At 41.9% G+C, this 22179-nt stretch overlaps 1 protein-coding gene across 3 annotated transcripts in view; it reads left to right on the top strand.

The window, feature by feature from the left end:
• The window catches only part of RABGAP1L (RAB GTPase activating protein 1 like), a 559138-nt gene that overhangs the window by 12180 nt on the left and 524779 nt on the right, over positions 1-22179 (top strand). For all 3 annotated transcript variants that reach the window (XM_019501851.1, XM_019501852.1, XM_019501853.1), the window contains exons 4-9: positions 1455-1629; positions 3474-3634; positions 3994-4104; positions 13427-13493; positions 15218-15320; positions 16533-16699. In XM_019501851.1, coding sequence (XP_019357396.1) covers positions 1455-1629; positions 3474-3634; positions 3994-4104; positions 13427-13493; positions 15218-15320; positions 16533-16699 — 784 coding nt within the window. The remainder of the gene's footprint in view (positions 1-1454; positions 1630-3473; positions 3635-3993; positions 4105-13426; positions 13494-15217; positions 15321-16532; positions 16700-22179) is intronic.

Raw genomic sequence — 22179 nt, 5'->3', positions numbered from 1 at the left:
GGGGGCCCCCCCCCCCCCCCCCCCCCCCGGCCCTGCACCCAACAGCCAGGTTTGGTGGTGGCAGCTCTGGGAGGGGCCTCGGAGGGACTGCAGCCACCCAAAAATTCGCTGTAGCCCCCTGACCCTCTTCCCAGCATCCCTACCGCCTGCTCCAAGCACAGCATGGCCTGACCCCACCCCGCTGGGAAGAGCCCGGCCCCAGGGGCTGGGGTGGGTGGGGCCTTGATCTGCCTCCCCACCAGTGGTGAGGGAGGGAGTGGAGCTGGGGCTGGGGCGCAGCCCCAGTCCACAGTGGCAGCCCATAGCAGGAGGAGCTGTGTCTCCTGTCCTGCCTTTTGCCCCAGCTCCAGCCCCATGCCCTCCCTCACCACTAGCAGAGGCGCAGATTGAGGTCCTACTCACCCCAGTCTCTGCTCCTGCCTGTGCCCTAGTCCCTCCCTCACCCCTAGGGCCTTGATCTGCCCCTGCCCATGGCCCTTTCCCCTCCCCCCCACAGATGTACCTGCTGCTGATTGCATAAGAGTGAATTTATCTCATATATAACAAATTTTGTATATAAAGGGGGTCATTGCATAAGAGTGAATTTGTATATACAGAACCAGCATAAAGCAAGGGAAACCTGTACTGAGCCGACTTCAAACAGAGTATGCAGATCATTTATACTTGAATTTATGGCCGATCTTTGGACTTCTTGACCCACTTGACAAAAAAACTTAGATCTATTTCCTGTATATTTAAGGATAAAATATTAAGGCAGTACACAGCAGAACGTAAGAAAGAGCTTTTGATTTATAAAATGAAGTAAAAGTTTAAATGCACTCTGGAAAAATAAAAATAGGAAATCAGTGTAGTTGGGAAAATTAAATTTACAGTATGCATAGAAAGTATTTGGAGAGCTGGAAAGCATGCTTGCTATATTGGTAACCTTGTACACATTCTAGAAAGAGGAGCTTTTAGGTGTGCCAACTGAAGTTAAACTTTCAAGTAACTTTGTTTCAGATTCCTGCAAGATGCATGCTCTTGCTACAAGTCCATGATCTGTATTTAGAAAGGAGCTGATTTAAAGGGCCTGCATTGAAGCGGTGACTTAAAGAGCTGCCTGTTTTGTGCCCTTGCTGCTGAATTGGTGTTCTTTGTTGGCATTTCAGTGACATGCAGTAAGCAGAGGTGGAGTGCTGGGAATTGGCAGCCCCTGACAGTGGCTGGGTAGCACTTGCCTGACCCATAGCTCTGAAGGTTGCTGACCCCTGGCTTCTACTGTATTAAAAATGTTTTATATCTTTCTGAACTTTTTAAAATCTTGGGTCCTTTTATTCAGTACTAGTTGTTGTATTTTTTTGGGGCAATAGCTTATTCAGTAACAAAGAGGCCAGTAGATACTTTGGTATAATATTGATTGATTTAAATGATTTTATGTGTTTCCTCCTCCTCTTCTCCCCCTTCTTCCCCAAAAGAATAATTGACCAGTCCAGCAATATGGAGATAGCTTCTTTCCCAATCTACAAAGTGGTGTTCTGCGCACGGGGGCAAAATGGGACTCCAGAGTGTGACTGCTTTTCATTTACTGAGAGCTGTTGTGGAACAGAAGTGTTTCAGGTTCATGTTTTCTCCTGTGAGATTAAAGAGGCAGTAAGTATAAACTTTACCATAATAACATAACAAACTTTTTTTTAGTATCATTTCCAATCTTTTAGTGCGTCAGTCACATCATGTAAAATTATATTAAACACTTTTTATTTTTGTATCCAGAAGATTGCACAAGATGTATGTATAGCTATTGATTCCTGAATATTAAAAGAGTTCAGAAGTTACTTTAATACTTATCAAAGATAGTCCTTCAGTAGGACCTGCATACTCATGTTATGCTGCACTGTTGTGAGGTATGAGTTGAAGGTTAATTATTAGTGCTTTAGTCCTGTTGTAAGTAGGGTTGAGATTATTGAGGTGGAAACATGTTTACATTTTAGAGCTTTAACGTATTCTCTCAAATAACACAGATTTTTCTGAGGTGTTGGAGCATTAGGACATTTGAGGGACCAAGATTTTGAGGCTGGAGATGCATAGTGTGACAGGAGGCAAACTCGAGACCGGATCTCAAGTTGGCCTGCCCTCCTGCCTAGGGTAGTCTGCCCTAATTCGCCTGCCGCAACTTGAATGTTTTAAAATATAATATGTGGGAGGGTGCCCTTACACAACCGCGATGCCAGGGGATGCTATCCATGGCTCTGAATCTTCCCTGCAGCATGGCCCATGCCCCACAGGTGGCATCTGGGTTATAATTGCTCCCCAGTCTGAGACTATGGCAAATTCAGTCCACCATTGGTCTCCATTCATGCTCACTCACTCCGCCCCCTTCTTACACAATAATGAGGAAAAAGTGGACACCCATGGCATTTAGTATGTGTGTACCTATCCTCTTTCTTTTTCAGCGTCGCGACCCCCCACCCCCTGGGCTTAGTTGGCTAACATTGTACTTAAGTAACCTAGTGGCATTCCCTTCCTCACCCCCATCCCTCCTATGTTAGTCCCTTGGTCAGGTGCTTTGTATTTCCCTTATGGCTTTGTCATTTTTCTTTTCTTGATGACCCTTCACATACACTAATAAAGCTAGATCTGCTAGTGACAGATAGTAAGCTGGGCAGGCTGTGTGCAAATGTGAAATCTGTTGAAGGAAGCAATTCTGCTTTTTTCTGTCCTCTATACTTGAGTTCAGAAGTTTAATCAGAAAAATGAGTGTTGAGGTAGCATATGTTTTAGTCAAAGCAGGGCTGTCCACCAGGTGGCCCATGGACTCATGTCATCTGAAAAGGGCTTAATGTCCAGCCCCTTGGTTCTCACCCCACCACTGCTCCCCCATTTCTCTGGCTGCAATAGCAGTTGGTGTCTCCAGGCTCTCCCTCTCTCCTTTGACTGCTTTTTGCTTTTGCCCTGGGGATGGGGTAGAGTGTCAGCACAGGGAAATAAGATGTGTGAGCCTGCAGCTGCACTGGGTGCATGTGATAACTGGAGTTGTATGTGAGGGTGGGGGGTGGGGATTGTGCCCACATGATGCAGCAATGGTTGGGGGGATGCTTACTGCAGTGCAGAAGGAGAGAATTGTACTTGTTCACTCTCACAGTGCAGTGGTGGCAGGAAAGCTTCCGTGTGGCACACCTGGTACAGCCTATGTCAGGTGCAGTCCCTGGAACATGTGGCCTCCAGGGGCTTAGATATTGGACAGCATTGTGTCAAAGTATACTGTGTTCACTACTTACAGAGCATACTGAGAATTTATCATGTCAAGAAAAGTTTCATCTATGAATAAATCATGAGTGTAAACTTGTTACTAAAGAGCCTGTAGGATATATTTCTAAACCTATCCATACAATGAGAAACTGTCCCTTGAGAGATTACATTACAATGGTCTATATTCATCATAGTAAAATAAATGGATATTATAAATGTTCTTAACTTATTTTTCTCTCTCTCTCCAGGTCAGCAGAATTTTGTATAGTTTCTCAACGGCATTCAAACGTTCTTCCAAACAAGCATCGGATCAAGTAAAAGACTCTGTTCTTCCTACCCCAGATAGTGATGTGTATACTTTCACTGTCTCCTTAGAGGTTAAAGAAGATGATGGAAAAGGAAATTTTAGGTAAGCTGGAAAAATGGAGGAAGATGCATACACTAATGTTATAAATGTATGCAGTGTTTTTTTGAGGGGTGCATGATTATTTAGCATGTAGTGAATAAATGTAATATAGTTTTATTCTCTTGCTTTATACTAAGTTTTTAAGAAGTTTTCCTTGATTTTTGTAGTTCTCAAATATACTTTTAAAGAAAAGCCTGATTTTTTTTGTTTTTGTTTTTGGTTTTTTTTTGTTTTGTTTTAAACCACTTATTTTCAAAGCAGTGTTAATTACGTTTTACAAGTATGTTAAAGGCCTAGATTTTGGTAAGTTGTTCAGCTATGTAACTATTTGTGCTAATAGACTCTCTTCTTTTGTTTTTCAGCCCTGTGCCAAAGGACAGAGAGAAGTTTTATTTCAAACTGAAACAGGGAGTTGAGAAGAAGGTGGTAATCACAATCCAGCAACTGTCAAATAAAGAATTGGCCATTGAAAGGTAAGCATACTAATAATGAAATAATGCTAATTAAGCATAAAAATCATGGTGTCTGATATACTTGTTGTATCATGATCATCTTGAGAAAGCTATAATGAAGTTAAAGATCAGGAAGTATTCTTATAGAAGTCATCAAAATGGGACTCCACTTGTGTAGTATAATGCATCTAGCTGTGAGATCTCAGTAAGTCTCTGCTGTTTGCTAGAACAGGGGTGTGAAACATATGGCCCGCAGGCTGGATCTGACCTATGAAGCTGCTCCATTTGGGTTGGCAGGCTACTGGCAGGCCAAAAAATTTGGGAATATGGCTAGCAGTGGGTGTGACCTGTCACAGAATCTATGGCCCCATTGGATATGGCCTTCAGAGGCTGTCAGGTAGGTGAGGGCTGTACCATCACAGCTCTGCTTGCCTTGTGACCATTTGAGGCTGCCTCTGCCAGTGCCTCTACTGTAGCCACTGCATGACCTTGCAGATCCAGCCTGTGAGAAGCTCCATGTTCTAGATCTGGCCTGAAGAGTGGAGTGTGTTTGATAACCCTGTGTTAAAAGAATGTCCATATATTTGAACTTTGTAGTGCGGTTGTAAGATGGTATTGTTTAGCAGAGGCTTCCAGATGAGATGTCCTTACTGATAGGGCTGTGTAAGTGAGACTCCTAGCATCTCTCTCCAGGTAAATGGACATCTGGGTCCATTCTGCATTACAGAGATTTTGCTGGCCTAGCTATGGTTGCTGGGTGTTTGACAAGATTTGTATCTCCCCACCAGTTATACTGGCCAAAGCCCTCATGTGGACACATTTATGCTGAGAACAGAGCACTCATATGTGGTACTTGGGTGCAGTGGGGTGAAGAAATGGACCTGCACTACAAGTTGATATACATCTGCCAGAAGGTGCCACCAACATAGCTTTATCAGCATAACCATAATGTTACAGTGTCCAAAGCATAGGCAGTCCCTAGGAGTGGAATCTATGTGGACAGTTGCTCAGGGAAAGAATGTCTGGCCTGCATTAACTGTCTGGCCTGTATCACGTTGATGGATTCCACAGCCTGTCCTTCTCTGCTGTGACTGTCATAATCTTTTGACACTTAGTTCTTCACCAATACAAGTGAATTATCCCCACTCTTCCTTTATGCCTTTTGGCTGGTGGGGAGTTAGAAAAGATATGTAGTGGGCAGCATGTCCCTGAATGAGCCCTGTGAGCCAAAAGAATTTGAGTTCATGTATAAGGTACATGTCCACATGGATCCCACCCTTGGTGGACAATGCATTTTGAAGAATCATAGTTATGGCAAAGTAAGTAGCTGTTGTTTCATCATAAAGAATACTAACTGGCCTGTAGTTTGTGCAATAGTGTGTATAGCTTTGTCTTTATTAATAGTATTTAAAAAATTCCACCAGGTGGCAGTCTTACAAAAGAGTTTGAGTTTACTTTCAGTCTTGCCGATTAGTGTGAGGAATCCAGAAAAGTGTTATAATGTCACTGACTAAAAGAGTCTTAAAATAACCACAAATTTCTCCTCATAGAAAAAAGCAAAAACTCATTACTCTGTCTTCCTAATTGTGTTAGAAGTAATATATTTCTAAGACGAAAATTTAAAGATTTTTTTTGGGTAGCTAAAATATAATAAATACCTACTGTAGCCTGTGCTTCCATAGCCTGAAATTCCATTCTTGTTCTTCAGGAGCTTTTTTCTTTTAATATGCTGTTTTCAATCTGTGGGGTTTTTAGTTATAGCTTGTGAATTCATAGTCATAAAAAAACTTTCTTTATTTGCTGATCTATTTAGCAATGGCGTATCAAACAGCCTGAAAGCACAAATGAAGATTAAACATAATTATTATTTGGCTTGGGAACCATTATGATACAGTCTTATTAAATGTACATACTTATTCAGTTTTTCCTACTTGCTAACTTCCACATGACCCCTGAATAATTTTAATTTATAGGTTGGGGCCACAATGGACAGCAGAATTAAGATTGCATAGGCAATTGGAAATGTCACATTTACTAACTTTTTTGTGTGCTTGAACTTGCAATCTAAAGAAATTTTGTAGTTTTTATGTGAAATATAGACTTGAAAAAATATCAATACAAGAGAAAAGCAAAGCTGTATTCTGTTTAAAATATTTGACTTCTAATTTTTCATATTAAACAGGATTTCTTTTTATAAAAAGATTTAAAGTTTAAAAAAATACCCTTTGAGAGGAAGCAGACTATGGGAAAACTTTAGTTTTGAAGGTATTTAGTTGGGTCTGGAGTACAATGCAAGGGTGTTGCTCAGGAGTAATAGAATAGTTTGGGGCCTTTTGTGTTCTTCACTGATCCTAGTTGGTAAATTCTTTGTTCTTGGATTTCAGCATTGGGAGTATTTTGCAATGCGTTAATTAGTGTTCCGTTTTTGATTCTCAGATGGGTACTTAACTTTTTGCAGAGCTGGTGAAGGGTACAGGCTGATGGTTCTGTTAGAAATTCATCTAACCGTTTCTGTTACCGTTGATGACTACAGTCAGCAAAGAGCAAAATCTGTTTATAACAAAGATGATCATATATATTGTTGCTAGGGGTGCACCAATAGAGATTTTCTTGGCTGATACCAATAGCTTGATTTGTTAACCAGACAATATTGGCCAATACTGATCCAATAGCCGATTTACAGGAATGCAGCCAGGCATCTTGGAGAGCAGTATCCTGCTGGTAAGTCTGTTGGGGTGGGAAGGGGCATGGGGGGGGCAGATCAAGGCATCCACAGTAAGGGAAGGAGTGGGGCAAGGGCAGGCGCTGCCCAGCCAGGGCAGTGAGTGGGACCCCGGGGCTGAGAGTGGGATAGAGGCATAGGCAGTTTGTCCAGGAGGCTTGGGGGTGCTGGGAAGGAGGGTGGCTCCCCACTGCTGCATGCACCTCCAGGGGAGGCATGGGGGGCATGTCTCCCCAGATTTGTGTGTGGGCTGGAGGTGGGCTATAGGCTCAGGGCCAGGGGCTGTGTCAGCCTTTTCCTGGTAGGGGGGCTGTGCTGGGGCTGGGCTTGGAATGGGATGGAGGAAGGCAGGCTCAGCTGTGCAGAGCGGGCAGGTGGTGGCACTATGGGAGACTATGAGGGGACTAGGGTGAGTTTTGGAGTGGCTATAGCCCCCCCAAACCTTCCCCCTAGTGCAGCCCCTCTTGGGTCACTCTACTCTGTTGCTTTCCCTTGCGCAGTCAGCACAGGGCTCCCATCTCCTGCTGGCCCCACAGTGGGGGGCTCCCAATGGAAAGGTAGCAGAGTGGAGTCCTCTGAGTGGGGCTGGCACTGGCAGGGTGTGGGGAGGGCTGTAGCCACCCCAAAATTCACTTTAGCCCCCCTTAGGTACCCCTCCCTGTGCTGCCACTGCTGCCTACCTGCTCACTCTGTGCCACTGAGCCTGCTTTGCTCTCACCTGCTTTGAGTCCATCTCAGACTCTCTGCTAGGAGGGGGCTGGCACATTCCTGAGCCCACAGTGGGCAGCCTGCCTCTGTCCCATCCACAGATCTGGGGGCCATGCTCCTCACTGCCTCTTCCAGGGGTGTGCACAGCAGCAGGGAAATGTCCCCCTCCCCAGTGCCCCGCACCCGATGGATGAGCCACCCATGGCTCCGTTCCACTCTCAGCCCCAGGGTCTAATTGACTGCCCTGACTGGGCACCCCCTGCCCCAACCCCTCGCTGTGGGGGACTCAATCTTCTCCCCTCCCCCACCATGTCCCTTCCCTCCCCCACACCCTTTCCCTTCCACAGACTTACTGGAAGGATGCTGGTCCCTAAGCTACCAGTCTGCATTCCTGGCCATATGCATGCTGCCGCTGTGCAGATGCATGCAGCATTTATTGGTGACATTATTGGCTACACTGGCCAAAAAAAGTCAACAGCTGATATTGTTAATTTTCCTTTTATCAGTGCTGATCCGATATGTGACTAGTATATTATTGTACCTCTAATTGTTGCCTTCCTGTACCCCAATTTGTTGGAGATCTGTTTTGGTTATGTAACTCTGGGTAATGCTTTGCTGGTGGGGAAGAAGAAAGGAAAATCCTTTTAGATTAATTGATTGAGTTGTTTGGTGTCCCCAGAGTCTTGGTAATATAATTCCTAGCAATCAGGGATAATACAGGAGTATTTGTTGCATTATTGTTTCATTTTTACAAAAATGAAATACTTTTAGCTGTTTGTATGTTTTTAAAGAAACACCAGTAATTACTCCAACTTATTCCGTACTTCAAAAACATTAGAATCTAAGGGTTCACACTTGCTGTCATTCAGACACTTTCAAGTTCCTATAGTTGAAGGCTACCAAATTACCATATTTACTCAGATATAAGATGAGGTGCCCCAACAATTAGCATGGGAAAAGCTTCTTGCCTTTTATTTGCATACAAGGAAAGCTCATTAAACTGCTTCTAAAGCTGCATGTGCTTAGTAATGGAAACCAGCTATGAAGCTGATTCAGTGCAGTCAACATTGATCATGACTTAAGATACATGGCCCATATTGGGCAAACATAGTCATGGGAACCCATCACAAGGATAAGTTAGTGCAGTCCATCTGAGTAAGGTATATATGCCCATTATGCTCAGTCCCTCTGTGCCAACTCTTCCAAGTCATGATGAGGTGCTACTTTGAATACATTTTGACTTCCTCTTCACTTCCACAGCTGAGCTGTGCCTTTCTTTCTCATTTCCAATGATTCCTGTTTCTTAACCAGCTTTAAAATCTGGCAAACATCACAAAACAGGGCCCCAAATAGCTCATCCAGAATTCCTTTGTTGCCTCCTTTCTCAGCCTGTCGCATACAGCTCCACCCTGCCTTTCATGAGGTGGAGCTGGAGCAGGTTGCCCTGCAGCTCATCTGCATATAAAGTTTTGGAGGATCCCAAGCCCTGTGATGAGAACATCCCATTCGAGTCATGAGTAGGGGGGTACTTAGCACATGGATTTCTTGTAGGTGGTATTTGGAGTGTACATGCATATTGAGCTGTGGGAGCACCATGGCTTGAAACATTGTTGATGCTGCTGGGGCACAGCCTAACAAACTGGTAAATCATGAGCCTTTTGGCCTTGGTCTGATATCATGCATAGTTTGTAATATATACAAGTAGGTAAAAAAATGCTGCTTAAAAATGTGTTTATGGAGTATCTGTGCTAAAACTTGCAGCAGTTGCAAAAAGGGAAAATACATCAATTCTGGATGAACTAAGCTGATGGGTATTCATAATGATTTGGCTATACGCAAATTACTACAGGCATGTTTATTTCAAGTTCAGTGTTTTTCAGATTTGCCCTTCACTTCCAGGGGTTCAAGGAGAGCAGGGTATGACAGTATGGGGGAGGAGAAAGGGCTGCAGGGAAAAGTTGTGGTGGCAGAGGGCAAGAGAGCCACTAATACCCTCCTCCCCAGATGTTTTTTTCCCCTTCTGTAGCAGTTTGATGGGAACAAATTTAAATTAAACTTGCATAAATTATATTCTATACCTGGAAAATTATAACACACTTATACATTTTCCATATATAGACAACTCCCCAACAATTAGATTCTAGTATTCAGGGTCATCTTATATTTGAGTAAATATGCTAGATTTCAAACTTTGCATGAAGGTTCTGGGACATCATAGCATTATTTTTATAAATGTATTTTGTACCTTATTTTCCACAAGTGCTTCAAGGAACTTGTTATAAGAAATTTGTAGACTGCTGCTTATCAGGATTTCAGTACCTGAGATTCTTGTGCCTCGTTGTTCTACATGAGAAAGCACAAGGTAGGTACTGGTGAGAGTTTGCTATAGACTGCCAAATTAGGCTGCATTTGTGCAGGATAAACAGTTCCTTTAAACGTGTATTAGATGCTTTGTCTTGAGCAGGTAGGGGTCTAGGTGGGTTTTTTGAGATTTCATTCCAATTTTTTTACTGATTCTGTATGTAGAACAAACTTGTGACTGGGAGTAGGATGATGGGGGCATTTTAGTTTGGAGGGCATAAATTGGAGATTGTTCCTGCTAGCAAAACTTACTTGGAGTTTTAAAAACTAGGTTTTATAACAGTTGTTAGAACTTTTGGGGTCATTTATAAGTGTGGTTGATAAGTAATTGCATTGGCATTCAATAAACTTCTGTGCATCCTTTGACTTAGTACTGCCTAACAACCAGGTTTAAAATTGATTCTGCAAAATCACATAGCATACATTAAATGGAATAAAAACTGTGGCTAACTGATGGATCTCAAATTGTAAATAGGGTATTTCTAATGCAGTTTTGCAGGAGGCTCTTGCTTGAGCCGTAGCTATTGTCTTTCGTTAATGATCTGGAAGTAAAATGTTCCTAGTAAAACTTACAGATGGCGCACATGGGTTTGAGTGGTATGCAATGATGGATTATTTGTGTACTGTACAACTGATTGTGTGCCACTCTGGCCCATACAAAGGTAAGATGTATTTTGATAAGGTTAATACAACTTCCTGCACCTAGGAAACAAGCATTTAGGTGATGTTTGTATGGTGCAGGCCATTTTTGGAAAACAGTGACTTGGAAAAGGGCATAATGGTCGTAGTGGATAATCAACTGAACACAAGCTTTTAACATGGTGCAGTGGTTAAGATTGTCCATCTATGATCCTTGGATGTAGAAGTGGGATGGGATGATGACTAATGAAAACATTGCTGGAAAGTTGTATTTTGTTTTGGTTGCTATACTGTAAAAAGAACTGGTGAAGGGTATACCTCAAGTAGTAGAACTTTGAGGTGAGGAGAAATTTGGTGCTCTGTAATTAGTTTTTCATATTTGGGTCACTGGTTCCAGTCCTACCCCTGTAGTGGCTGCCTTTGTGCTTCAAGCCACGTGCACTGTCACAGTTGGGCAGGCAGACATGGGGTCGCACTTTTCAACTCAGTTCATTTCCCCCAACTCCTCCCATGCTCCTGGAGTTGGTGGGAGCGGCTGCAGGGGCATATGGCTCTGGTAGCTAGTCTTCTGAATTCTTGGAAGAGCAGCCACAACAGCAGGGGCCATGTGCAAGCTTTCAGATTCAAAGTGAAGGTAGGGAGGGGGCAGATAGCAGAAAGATCCAGGCATGGCAGGTTCTGCTTCTGCCTTCCTCACCTAGCACCAACCTGTACGCCTCCAGCAACTGTTGTGACCCCCTTCTAACTCCTGCAGTGACAGTGTGCTGCTACAATTCAGAACAGTTATGGAGAGGTGCCTTGAAATCCAAAAAAAGGTTGAGAACCACTGGGTTGAAGCCTCGACCAGTATCTTTACATTTGACAAGTAAAAACTGTGTGGGTTTTCCAAATTGCAGGAGAATGTGGTTAAAGTTCAGTTTGCCTTAAAACCATTGGGTTGATACGTGAATATCCTTTCTGCTTCTAAAAGTAGAAGTCTGCGTTAATTTGAGTATGATCCCAGTTTATTTTAAAGTTGGGCATGCTACTCCATCCTTCTGTATCCAGGCAAGCTTGTGTGTCTACATGTAACCCCACTGTTTTCTGCTGGTCTCTGTGCTCGCACAGGTTGGTTGCCCTTATGGAACAAGTTGCCCAAGAAGGGCCTAAGACTGAATTTAGTACCTCTGTGTAAAGTTAAACCTGTTTACTCGAGTATTGCTGTCTTTGCAAGGAAGTATAGCTGTGTGTGTACCAGGCCTAATTAGGCTGGGTGCAGTACCATGTTACTGGAGATGAGCTGCTTTTGGTAACTAAGCTAACTTGTGTATGGTATCTCTACCATGGTACTGCATTGTGGCATGTTGGTATATTTTTGTTGTCTCCTCCCTGGTAATCCTACTCCCACATTTATTTACTTCCTTGCTTTTTGAAGACTAAAAAGTAGCTGTTTATTTTCTCTGTCATTATTGGGAGAGAGAGAAAATGAGTTTTGGATATAAATAACTGCCCTGCCTTATTTTTATAATGAAGCAGAAAAAGAAAATTGCATGCATTAAACAGGAACAAACCTATTTAATAGCCTGCTAATTGCTAATGTAAAAAACCTGGTTTTGTAACAGGTTTTAGGAGTGTAATTGCATTGTTGTTTGTTACATTTCTGCTCATAACATACCATGCTCACTGCAATATTAATTAGTTAGCTGTCAGTCATTTGAAAACTGTGAAACTGCTTTTGTCTTCAGTGCTATCATGAGAATACTAAGCATCTAAACTGTGTTGCTTTGAATCTCCATTTGTTATAAAGCCTAAATTTTCATAGTAAAAGCCGTTGAGCATTTTTTCCCATTAAAGAAAATTGGCCAATTGTGCAGAGAGAAATTTCTGTCAAAAGAGTAAAATATTTCCTGTACTCTTTATAATCAATAGTTCTCGGATACTTTCGTTATTGTGAGATTGTATCTCAAAAATGTTCTATATAATATATTAAGTGTCTCTGTTGTAAACTTATGCTGAGCTAAACTTTTCTGTTTTGTGAGGGTACATGTTCAAAGGGGAAGGGCTACACTTACAGGATTTTTTTTAAAATATTGTGTTTGTACCTTTCTTGTTCCCTTACTTTTACGTAAAGGGGATGATAGTACTTCGTTCTACCATTTCTATTTAGACTGCAGATACTATTAGGGAAGATGTAAACAGTTAGCACAGTGGGATCCTAATTTCTGTAGGGATATCTGAATGCTAATTCATGGTGTTTTGTGAATTTATGTCCTTTACTAGAAGAAGCAGAGGGCAATGAATGTTAAAGAAGATTGTAATTTCTGCCAGATGGTTGGGAAATAGAAAAGAAATAGTTTTAAAAAGTTTAATTTCCCCATTTAGGTGCTTGAACTTGACTCTTCTGGTGGTTTTATGCATCTCTAAAGCAGTATGGAAAGGGGAGGGAATAACCTAATTTTTGTCCTATTCCTAATCAACTCCACAGTTAGCAAAGAATGTAACTCCAGGGTAGAGAACAGCATTTTAATCTGTAAAGAGCCCTGACACTGTGTTTGTAAATGTAAAGGAATATTAGAAATAAGATTTAATACTTCTTACCTTCAGTTTTAGTGAAATGTTGAATTCTGTAGTTTCAGTCTACCTCCTTTTGTATCAGCATTGTTTAGGGATCCTTGACTATATATGTTTTAAAGCTTATTCATAATAAAAAAATGGTAGGGGAAAACAATTTGATACCTAATCTGTTCTGTTCTTTGTGGCTTTTCTTTGTACATGTTGTGTCACTTACTGCATGTGTGTGAACAGAAACCTATTGCAAATGCTGTGTTCCTGTTTAAATGGAAAACTGTAATCTGTGGCATTAAGTGTGTATGAGAAGATGCTTATACTTTTCTAGAGTTGTCTAATATGTTTAATTGTGAAAAACTTTTGCAGATGCTTTGGGATGCTGCTAAGTCCAGGACGAAATGTGAAGAATAGTGACATGCATTTACTGGATATGGTAATAATCAATTTGTCTGGCAAAATAGAAGCTATATGATGATAGCTTTTTACTTTTTTTTTTTCTTCAAAGGGCAATTTCAAGGTGCCCATATAATTTTAATGGTAAAATTCTTGTTTTTGATAATTTCATTTGACACGTGAAATACAGGATTTTGTTACCTTATTAAGATGTTTCCTTAGTGGAATTGTACTCATTTACATTACAGCTAAACTTTGCCCCTTGATATAAAACAATGAAGTGAAAGGTACTAGAAATCGTCTGTAGATCCTTTAAAATAGGAATCATAGGAAAGGCAGATTGGAAGGGACCTCACAAATTCATCTAATTCAGCCCCATGCTCAAGGCAGGATTGTTCCTGACTTAAACCATCCCAGCCTAGTGTCTGTCAACCTGCTTTTGAAAATTTCCCTGAATGGAGATTTCACAACTTTTCTAGGTAGTCTGTTTCAAGGCGTGATCACCCTCATAGTTGGATTGTGCCTCCTTATCTCCAACTTGCTGTATTTGAGTCCAGGATGAGATCCTGTGCCCTCCTTCCCCACTGCCTTTTAAAATGTTGAGGGGGGAAAAAAGCCCTTGTCTTGGGATTTGAGTACAAGCCAGTGGTGGGGACAGGTGGCTGCTGTGGTTCTGACTATATCTATGACTAGGGCTCGGAGTTGGAGTCAGAGCTGCAGCTTCTGCTTCCTCCGGGCTCCAGCACAGAGCACTTGGTTGTTACAGCTCTTGCCTGGCCATGCAGCAGCAATGACAGTTACAGCAAGTCCAGCCCAACTCTGCTGCATGGCCAGGTTGGGTTCTGAGTGACTATGCCTTCCCTGTCCTGGGCTGGAGCTGGAGTTGCAGGGTAAGTGGCTGGGGGGTAATAGGGAGGGGGCTGAGGCAGTGGCAGGACAGGCAGAGTGGGCAAGTAGTCATGTGGAGGGGGAAGGCATTGTGAGGATGGGAAAGAGAAGGGGAAGTTATGGGGGCAAATGCCAGGGGGTACAGGCATGAGAGAGCTAAGTGGTGGAAGGGGATATGGAGCAAGGGGCATGGGTCAGGTCACTTGACCCCATTGCCCTGCCCTGCCTTAGGGGTCAGCTTGTTCAGGAAGGCATAGACTTTCATAGGCAACTGCCTACTTTGTCAGATATGTAGCTGTTGCCTCTGTTTGAATGAGTTAAAACCCAAGGTACAACCCTGGCCTGCCTTCTGCTTGACTTCAGACTATCGCTGCTAACTACCTCATTGGTAATCTTCCTTTTCCCCTTTTTCCCACGATTAGTGGCTTGTTTACTTCTGGACAGGCAATTTTCTTGGCACCATCTTCCATGTCTGCTTCCCTCCACCTCCTCCCATCATCATCTTTTAATTCCTTTCTCTGTTTTCCTGTTTCCTCATTGTTGTAGGGGCCATCTACCTCCAAAAAAACAGGGAGGGGGGAATGTGGGGTGGGGGAGCAATGATGACTGCAAATAGCTCCCAAAATACCAGTATGAAAAGTCATTGACCTGTTTACCCTCAAGGTTGCGAACTAACTTGTTTGTTCTGCTTATATGTTTTAGCTCTTTTTCTCTCCCTCCCTTCATGCTTTTTTTTTTTAACTTGCTTATTTAGATAGTTTGCTTTGGGACAGGGGGTATTTGTTTCACTGTAAAGTGCCTAGCACAGCTAGGCCCCTAATTTTATTTGGTCTCTAGGGGCCACTGTAATACAAATAATATATGTGTTATTCTTAGGAGTCCATGGGAAAGAGCTCTGATGGGAAAGCTTATGTTATTACTGGAATGTGGAATCCTAATACACCTACATTTCTAGTACTTAATGAGGAAACTCCTAAAGGTAACTTTTTAAAAACAGTACTGCTTACTTAATTACTTCATAAAAATTAAATTGTGTATTTTTTTATTAAAATGTTGTATAGTTATGACTGACAAAGGTTATAGATGCTCTTGGGGACCATTCTGAATATTACTTAATAGGTATACATCAGGGTAACCAACAGAAGCTTTAATTTAGCATCAGGACTGTGTTAAGAACTATATGAACACATATAATACGAAGAGATTAAAATTGCTTGTATTGGTGTGAGAATTGTTGCCATTCAGAACCTGATAAAACTTTGTCTGGGATTATGTTCACTTGCCCTTGGGAATTTGATTTTTCAATTCCAGGCATGCTTATTGATGTGTTTTCCTCTTTTACTGCTTTGATTGAATGTGGACTCAGTTGTCACCATTCTTTTGTATTTTCATTGAGACTTTTAACATGGTGCTGACCTCCAAGTTTGTAATTGTTTCTGCTGTTTTCGGTTTTTTGTTTTGTTTACTAGCTTTTTTACTAGCGTTTTTCATAATGTTTTAAAGTGATTTGTGTCCTAGTATAGTGTAGGTTAGATCTTGCTGAACAGCCTGACCCAGTTTTCAATTCATGATTTGGCTGCACTGTGTTTTCTGTGTCCATTTATGGTCCAATCAGATAACTGTCTCTGGAGTTTTGTGCGTGGTGTTTGTGTGTGGGGTTATTGCCTGAGGCTTGGGATTGGATTCCTTATGATAAAGCATCTACCTGATAAGACATAGGCATCATGGATCCGGATTGTACATCAGTGCTATGAGAGAGTTTGGGACAAATGGAGGACATTTCGTTGATCCTTTAAGTTAGATGTTTAACTTCTTTTCTTCAGCAGTAGAGTGCCCCATCAGATTTGTGATCTTGGTCCAGTTCAGTTTCCTATTTATGATGTCAGATGTGACTGTTGCTGCTTTTTCCTGTATGATCCATTTTTCCTTCATCTTTACAAGTGTTAATTTGTTGGAAAATTGCTGGACCATTTTGGCACTAATGGAAAAAAGCTCATTGGCTAATGTGCATATGCAAAATCTAAAATACAGATAACAAATGTGAGATTTATGCTGCAGAATGAATAGCTGGAAGGGACTGAATTTAAACAGAAGTCTGTTTTTCTCATTTGTATTTGGGTACTTGGAGAAATTTTCTCCTTGAAGCTAACTTTATTTATTGTTGTACATTAACTTTATTTTTGTGTTCCAGACAAACGTGTGTACATGACTGTGGCTGTGGACATGGTAGTCACAGAAGTAATAGAGCCAGTCCGCTTTTTGTTGGAGACTGTTGTGCGTGTTTATCCTGCTAATGAGCGTTTCTGGTATTTCAGCAGGAAAACATTCACAGAAACTTTCTACATGAAGATAAAACAGGTACTGCATTTTAATGAAAAACGGACTTGAAGTATCAGGTCTATCTTTTCTTGTTTGGTTCCATAAATTTTACAGACTATTTTATGGTAGTGGATCCTCAATTGTACTGGCATAACAGTTTAAAAATGCTTGTGCATTAGCCAGGTACAAAGCATCCAATTGAAAATCTTAACATGCCACGTGATTTAAGCTGGAGCAACCCTGATCTAATGTATATCTTTTGGAGAATTTTAGCACGCAACTTGTGCACTCCTACTTGCATGGAGGTGTCTAAAATTAAGACCATCTAACTGGTTAAGTCCAGAAATGCATTTCTCCCTGCTTCGTTATGGTGCTTAATAGGTGAAAGCTCTGTCTCCTGTTGTTTAGAATCCCAGAAGTATATTAAAGTAAGAATAATTAACATGAGGAGTGTGATTAGGCAGAGACAGAGAACCCTGGTGAGTGTGTGGTGTTGTTTGTCTGTTGTTTATATAAAAATAAGAGGCTGCTACTACTCTTCTTTCAAACTGCAGCTGTAACAGTATGTTCCTGTGCATCAACTTGAATGTTTGCCATTATTGCTCCACTGCTGCAAGGAAGCAGGTGGTGGGGTTAGGGAGGTAATGTGACCATTTATGTTAATGATTATTTGACAAGATTTTGTGTAAATCGTCGCAATGTGGTTTATTATAAGTTAGGTATCCAAGTTGTAATGGTATTGGTCTAGAGGCAAAGGGAATCAGAACCCATGGTACAGGTGATATCTTTTATTAGACCAACTAGATATTTGCGAGGGGGGGGAGAATCTTTATTTGCAAGCTTTCGGGCATAAGCACCCTTCTTCAGGCATAGGAGAAAAGATTGTAAAAGTTGAACCGAAGAAGTGTGCTTATGCCCAAAAACTTTCATATAAAGAATTTTTTTCCCACAAAAATCTAGTTGGTCTAATAAAAGATATCTCCTCTACCCTGAGTTCTGATTCCTTAATATAGGTTTAGATGTTCCTTGTTGTAAGTCGTGTCCCTCCTCTCTTCCTCCCGCTTTACCCCTCACCCCACAAATATTCCGTTTCATGTGGCTTCTACACAGGAGAGGTGAGGGTCAAGTTGTAGTACACTGAGTAGATTAATATTTCCTCTGTAGGGCTTCCCTGTTTATAAACCTATGTGATTGATGTGATTTTTGCTTATTTCCTCAAATATTGGAAGGGATCATGTGTTCCTTGCTCTGTAACCTCTATTGAATGTTTTTCAGTAGAGTGGAATCCAAAAGTCCCCAAATTTAGTTCTACGATCTTGCCTGTTCCTCAGTGCTGTCAGCCTACCACTATTATTTTATTCATTCTGGATTGATAGTTTTATTCTTTTGCAAGTAAGCATTGACCTACTTTCTGTCGAGATTTGTACACTGATACTGACTCAGGATCTGAATAGTAGAGTCTGACCTTGTAATTTACACTGGAATATGTTAGAACCACAATCTTTGGCTGACTATATTGAATAAGGGTGACTTAATTTTCTGAGTCTAAGCAAGGGTATCATAGTTATCATCTTATTTTGAAGTAGTGTGAAACAGTGGTGGTTTTACTATATCATAATGACATAGAATTTACTTAATGTCTATCTTGCTGATTTAAATTTTATGCAAGCTGTTTTCTTTCATTCTTGCAACCTTCAGTTTTACCACCAGAGATTAGTGTAATAAACTGGAATTTATGAAGCACTACAAATTACTAGTATCATGCACATACTTGAGATGGCTACTCTTTGCTACTCTTTTTCTGGTTATAAATAAAACTCACTTTACTTGCCCCTGGACTAGAGCATAGGACTTGAAGTATATTGTACCACAGAGAGGAACGATGGTCTTGTGGTTAAGGTAGCCTGCATTGGAAGCCAATTGAAATTGATTCATTTCCTGGCTTGACAACAGGCTGCTTCTGTTTTGCTCTATACTATGTAGGTCACTATAGACTTGATCTGATGTACAGACCAAGTCTACACTCATCTACTGATGAGCTAATTAGCTTAATTTAGGATGTTGTGAAATTGGGCTCCACCAGTATTGCTGCAAATTGGAATTGGTATGAGTTAAATGTACTTTGTCGAAAAATTATTTTGGAATGTACCTTCCTCTTAGTGTTACTCTTGAGTTGCAGTGACTGGCAAGAAGGACCCACCCTTTTTATGTTTATGGTTTTTCTGGGATTTGAGCAGCGTGGAACAAGATTACACTCGGGTACCTGTTAGGTAGAAAACGATCTGGTCCTGAATATCTGCTTAGTGATATGTGTTTATTGGTTTGTGGTTACAGTTTCAACAGTGTTTAAGTGTATCAGTTTAAATTTATTAAACAGAAAACCACAACTTCTCAGAAATATAGGTGTAATTATCACTCCATGCTATTATTTGAAATATTCACCTCTTAAATTTTCCTGTGTTCTTATGGATTTACATTCTTGTTATAGTACAGTCAGACTGTGATAATGTTACATTATGGGACTGAATGAAGCCTGTGGTATCAAGTGAAGCTGACAATAACTGGAGTTGAATACCAGGTGGAACTTACTTGTGTCCTAATTGCTTCTAGAAAGACAATTGTATGGATACATATTTGCACGGATCAGAATTTATATCCTACTCATTTTGTGCATTTTGTGAACTTACATAATGTTTAAGTATGACATTTATTTAATATCTAAGGTGAGGAATGAAGTAACAAGCATAACAGTTATTCTGTGTTAAAAATTATGTACTAATTGAAGGGAGTGGAGAAGCTGTATCACTGAACTAAAAAGCCCCTCATCTGCCCCTTTTCTTTAGCAACCCCAGCTGTGCTTCACTGACTCAGAGCCTTTGTTTAAAACTTGCAACTTCCCCCCTCCCCCAAATATTGTAAGCACAGCCAAAAAGTTACGATATCCGGCATAACATCCTACACCCGTTTACAGCTTAACTACCAGATAATTTTCATGCATGGCATGAAAGCCAAGCCAAGCCACACTTAGACTCTAGCAATAACTTAAATAACAGGCACTGAGCAGGGGCCTAGTTAGCTTATTAATATATAAAAATATTTTTGATGTTGCCTAACTTTATATGTTTCTTCAATGAGGCAAATTACTTTGTCAGTAATTGTCTGCTAACTCATTTGATCTTGGAACATCATTTGATAACTGAGTCTTTAAATCAGTTAGTCTCATCTCTTAGACTGAAGGCACCCCTTATTAGATTTGAGGTACCCCTAAGAAAGTGCCAGCTCTTGAGTTTTCACTCATTTTTTAACTACAGAAAAATTATAGAGTAATTCTTCCATTGCAGAGAACTTAAAAAGACTACACTAGGTCAGACTTCCTGTTAATCTCTTGATTTATCTTGGAAATTGTTTGCACACCTAACAGTGCTGCAACACCTTGGTTTAAAACCATTGCATGAAATGGTCAATTTACCTAGTGGAGATAATTTGCTGACATTAAGCAGTTTGTGACAAGTTCAGAGTGGAAATAAATAGGCTTTTTGCATTACTGTATGTGGAAATCAGTCATTGATGATGCACACTTTGATAATAGGCTGTGTGAGATATAAAGAGGAGTGATAATATCTGGGTCTGACTATTTACTAATTTTTTTCAGCAGCATTTATCATGATGGTGTTTAGATGTATTTAAATATTTATCTAGTTTTGACATTACTGTGATTATGATTTACATACATGTCTGTTTTGGGTTATCTGAATGCCAGTTTTGTCTTCAAAATGAAGTGGTTTCGTTTGTGTTGCAAAAAATGCACTTTTTCATGGTAAACAAATTGTCAGGGAGACCCAATTAGTATCTGTCAATTTCCATGCCATTTGTTCCCTGCAGCTCAACACAGTGGTTTGTTTTATGCCAATTAACTGTATTTTTACCTGATTGTATAATGTAGCAACTTCCCTGTTGAAATAATGCCAGTAGCCAAAACAAAGGGTTTTTTTCCACATGTGCTTTACTAGATCACTGTGTCCGTCTGCTGGATGCATATTATATCACATTAAATCATGGCTAGTTAACTTGAGGCTGGCGTTTTTATAAAGCATTCTTCTTGTGGCTGCACATCAAGAACGCTTGGAAACTTCAACTTGGACAGAACGCCTGTCTGCTTGCAAAATGATGCATCTTGCAAGGAACATGTTAGAGTTGTAGTCTGGAGGCTGCATTGACTTCAGATTGATTTTCAACTGAAAGTAAAGCACTCAAACAGTTTGATATATCAATATCAAGGTTTGGACATTTTATCTGAGAAGCAGTGTATGGATTTATCCTGAGAGTTAATATAAGCTGGGCTACTTGACCCCCCAGTTTAGATAGGAGGTAGAGCAGGGGTGGGCAAAATATAGCCTATGGGCTGGATGTGGCCTGCCAGGCCATTCTGTCTGGCCTGTGGGGCCCCTAAAAAGATTAGAAAACTAATTATTATCTTCCCATGGCTGCCTGTCAAAAATGACAAGACACCAGTGGCAGCAGGATCCAGGAAGAGCCAGTGGCCAGACCCAGTGGCAGTAAGAGCAAGACTCACCTGGCTTTGCCCCAACCCCAGCCTCCAGCCAGAAGCTTCTGCCTAGCAGAGGCTTCTGGCCTGGAGAACTTGGGGCTGTTCCCCCACCTTCCTCTGTCTGGGAGTGGAGAATCAGATAAGAACGGATGGGGGCAGAGGATCGCTGGTGCAGCAGGAGCCATCCTGGCCCAGCTGGCATTATGTGGTTCCCAGCTGGCTTCTGCTGAGCTGTGCAGTTCCAGTCCTGTGGCTAGGGTGGTGTCAGTTGTGGGGGAAGGAAGGGAAAACAGCAGGGGAAAGGCAGCAGTGCCAGGTGTGGGGGGAAAAGTGGAAGCAGGTGCGAGTGCGGGGCCCTGAGGGTCAGGGATGGCAGCAGTGGGAGCCAGCTGGGAACTGCTGGGGCTGGGCTGGCTCCTGCTGTGTTCTGTGGTCCCAGTGTTGCAGCCAGGAACTGCATGGTGTGGCACAGAGCTGGCTGGGCACCTACCAGCAGTGCCCAGTTCCCAGTAATGCTGGATCTGCAGAATGCAGCAGAAGCCAGCCCAACCTCTGTGGTTCCCAGCTGGCTTCTGCTGCTGCCTCTGTAGGAGAGGCTGCGTGCAGGGGCTGGCATCAGCTGTCTTTCCCACCCCCTGCTGCACAGGTTTGCGGACTCCAGCATGAGTGGAGGGAGTCTTGTCCCATGCTTCCCTGAGGAGTCCAGCGCAGGGCTTTCTCCAGTGCAAGTGTGGGAGCTACAGGCATACAGTGTGGAGCCTCTGTAATATAGACAGCTGGGCAGGCTGTGTTCCTTCCCAGCCAGAGCTGTGCCCCACCGGGCACCACTGCCTGCACTGGACATGAGCTCCCTGAGCCCCCCTCCCTGCAGCCCCCACTGCCAGCAGCAGCAGCAAGCCATGTGGGTGGTCCCCACAGCCCCCACCCTCCCTCACTGTACAAACCTCATGCCAACACCCTGCACCCACAA

This window comes from Gavialis gangeticus, unplaced genomic scaffold (genome assembly GCF_001723915.1).
Source record: "Gavialis gangeticus isolate Ggan-Ray unplaced genomic scaffold, GavGan_comp1, whole genome shotgun sequence".
Lineage (NCBI taxonomy): Eukaryota > Metazoa > Chordata > Crocodylia > Gavialidae > Gavialis > Gavialis gangeticus.
Note: the sequence above shows the minus strand (reverse complement) of the source record. Positions and strands in the feature narration are given on the sequence as shown.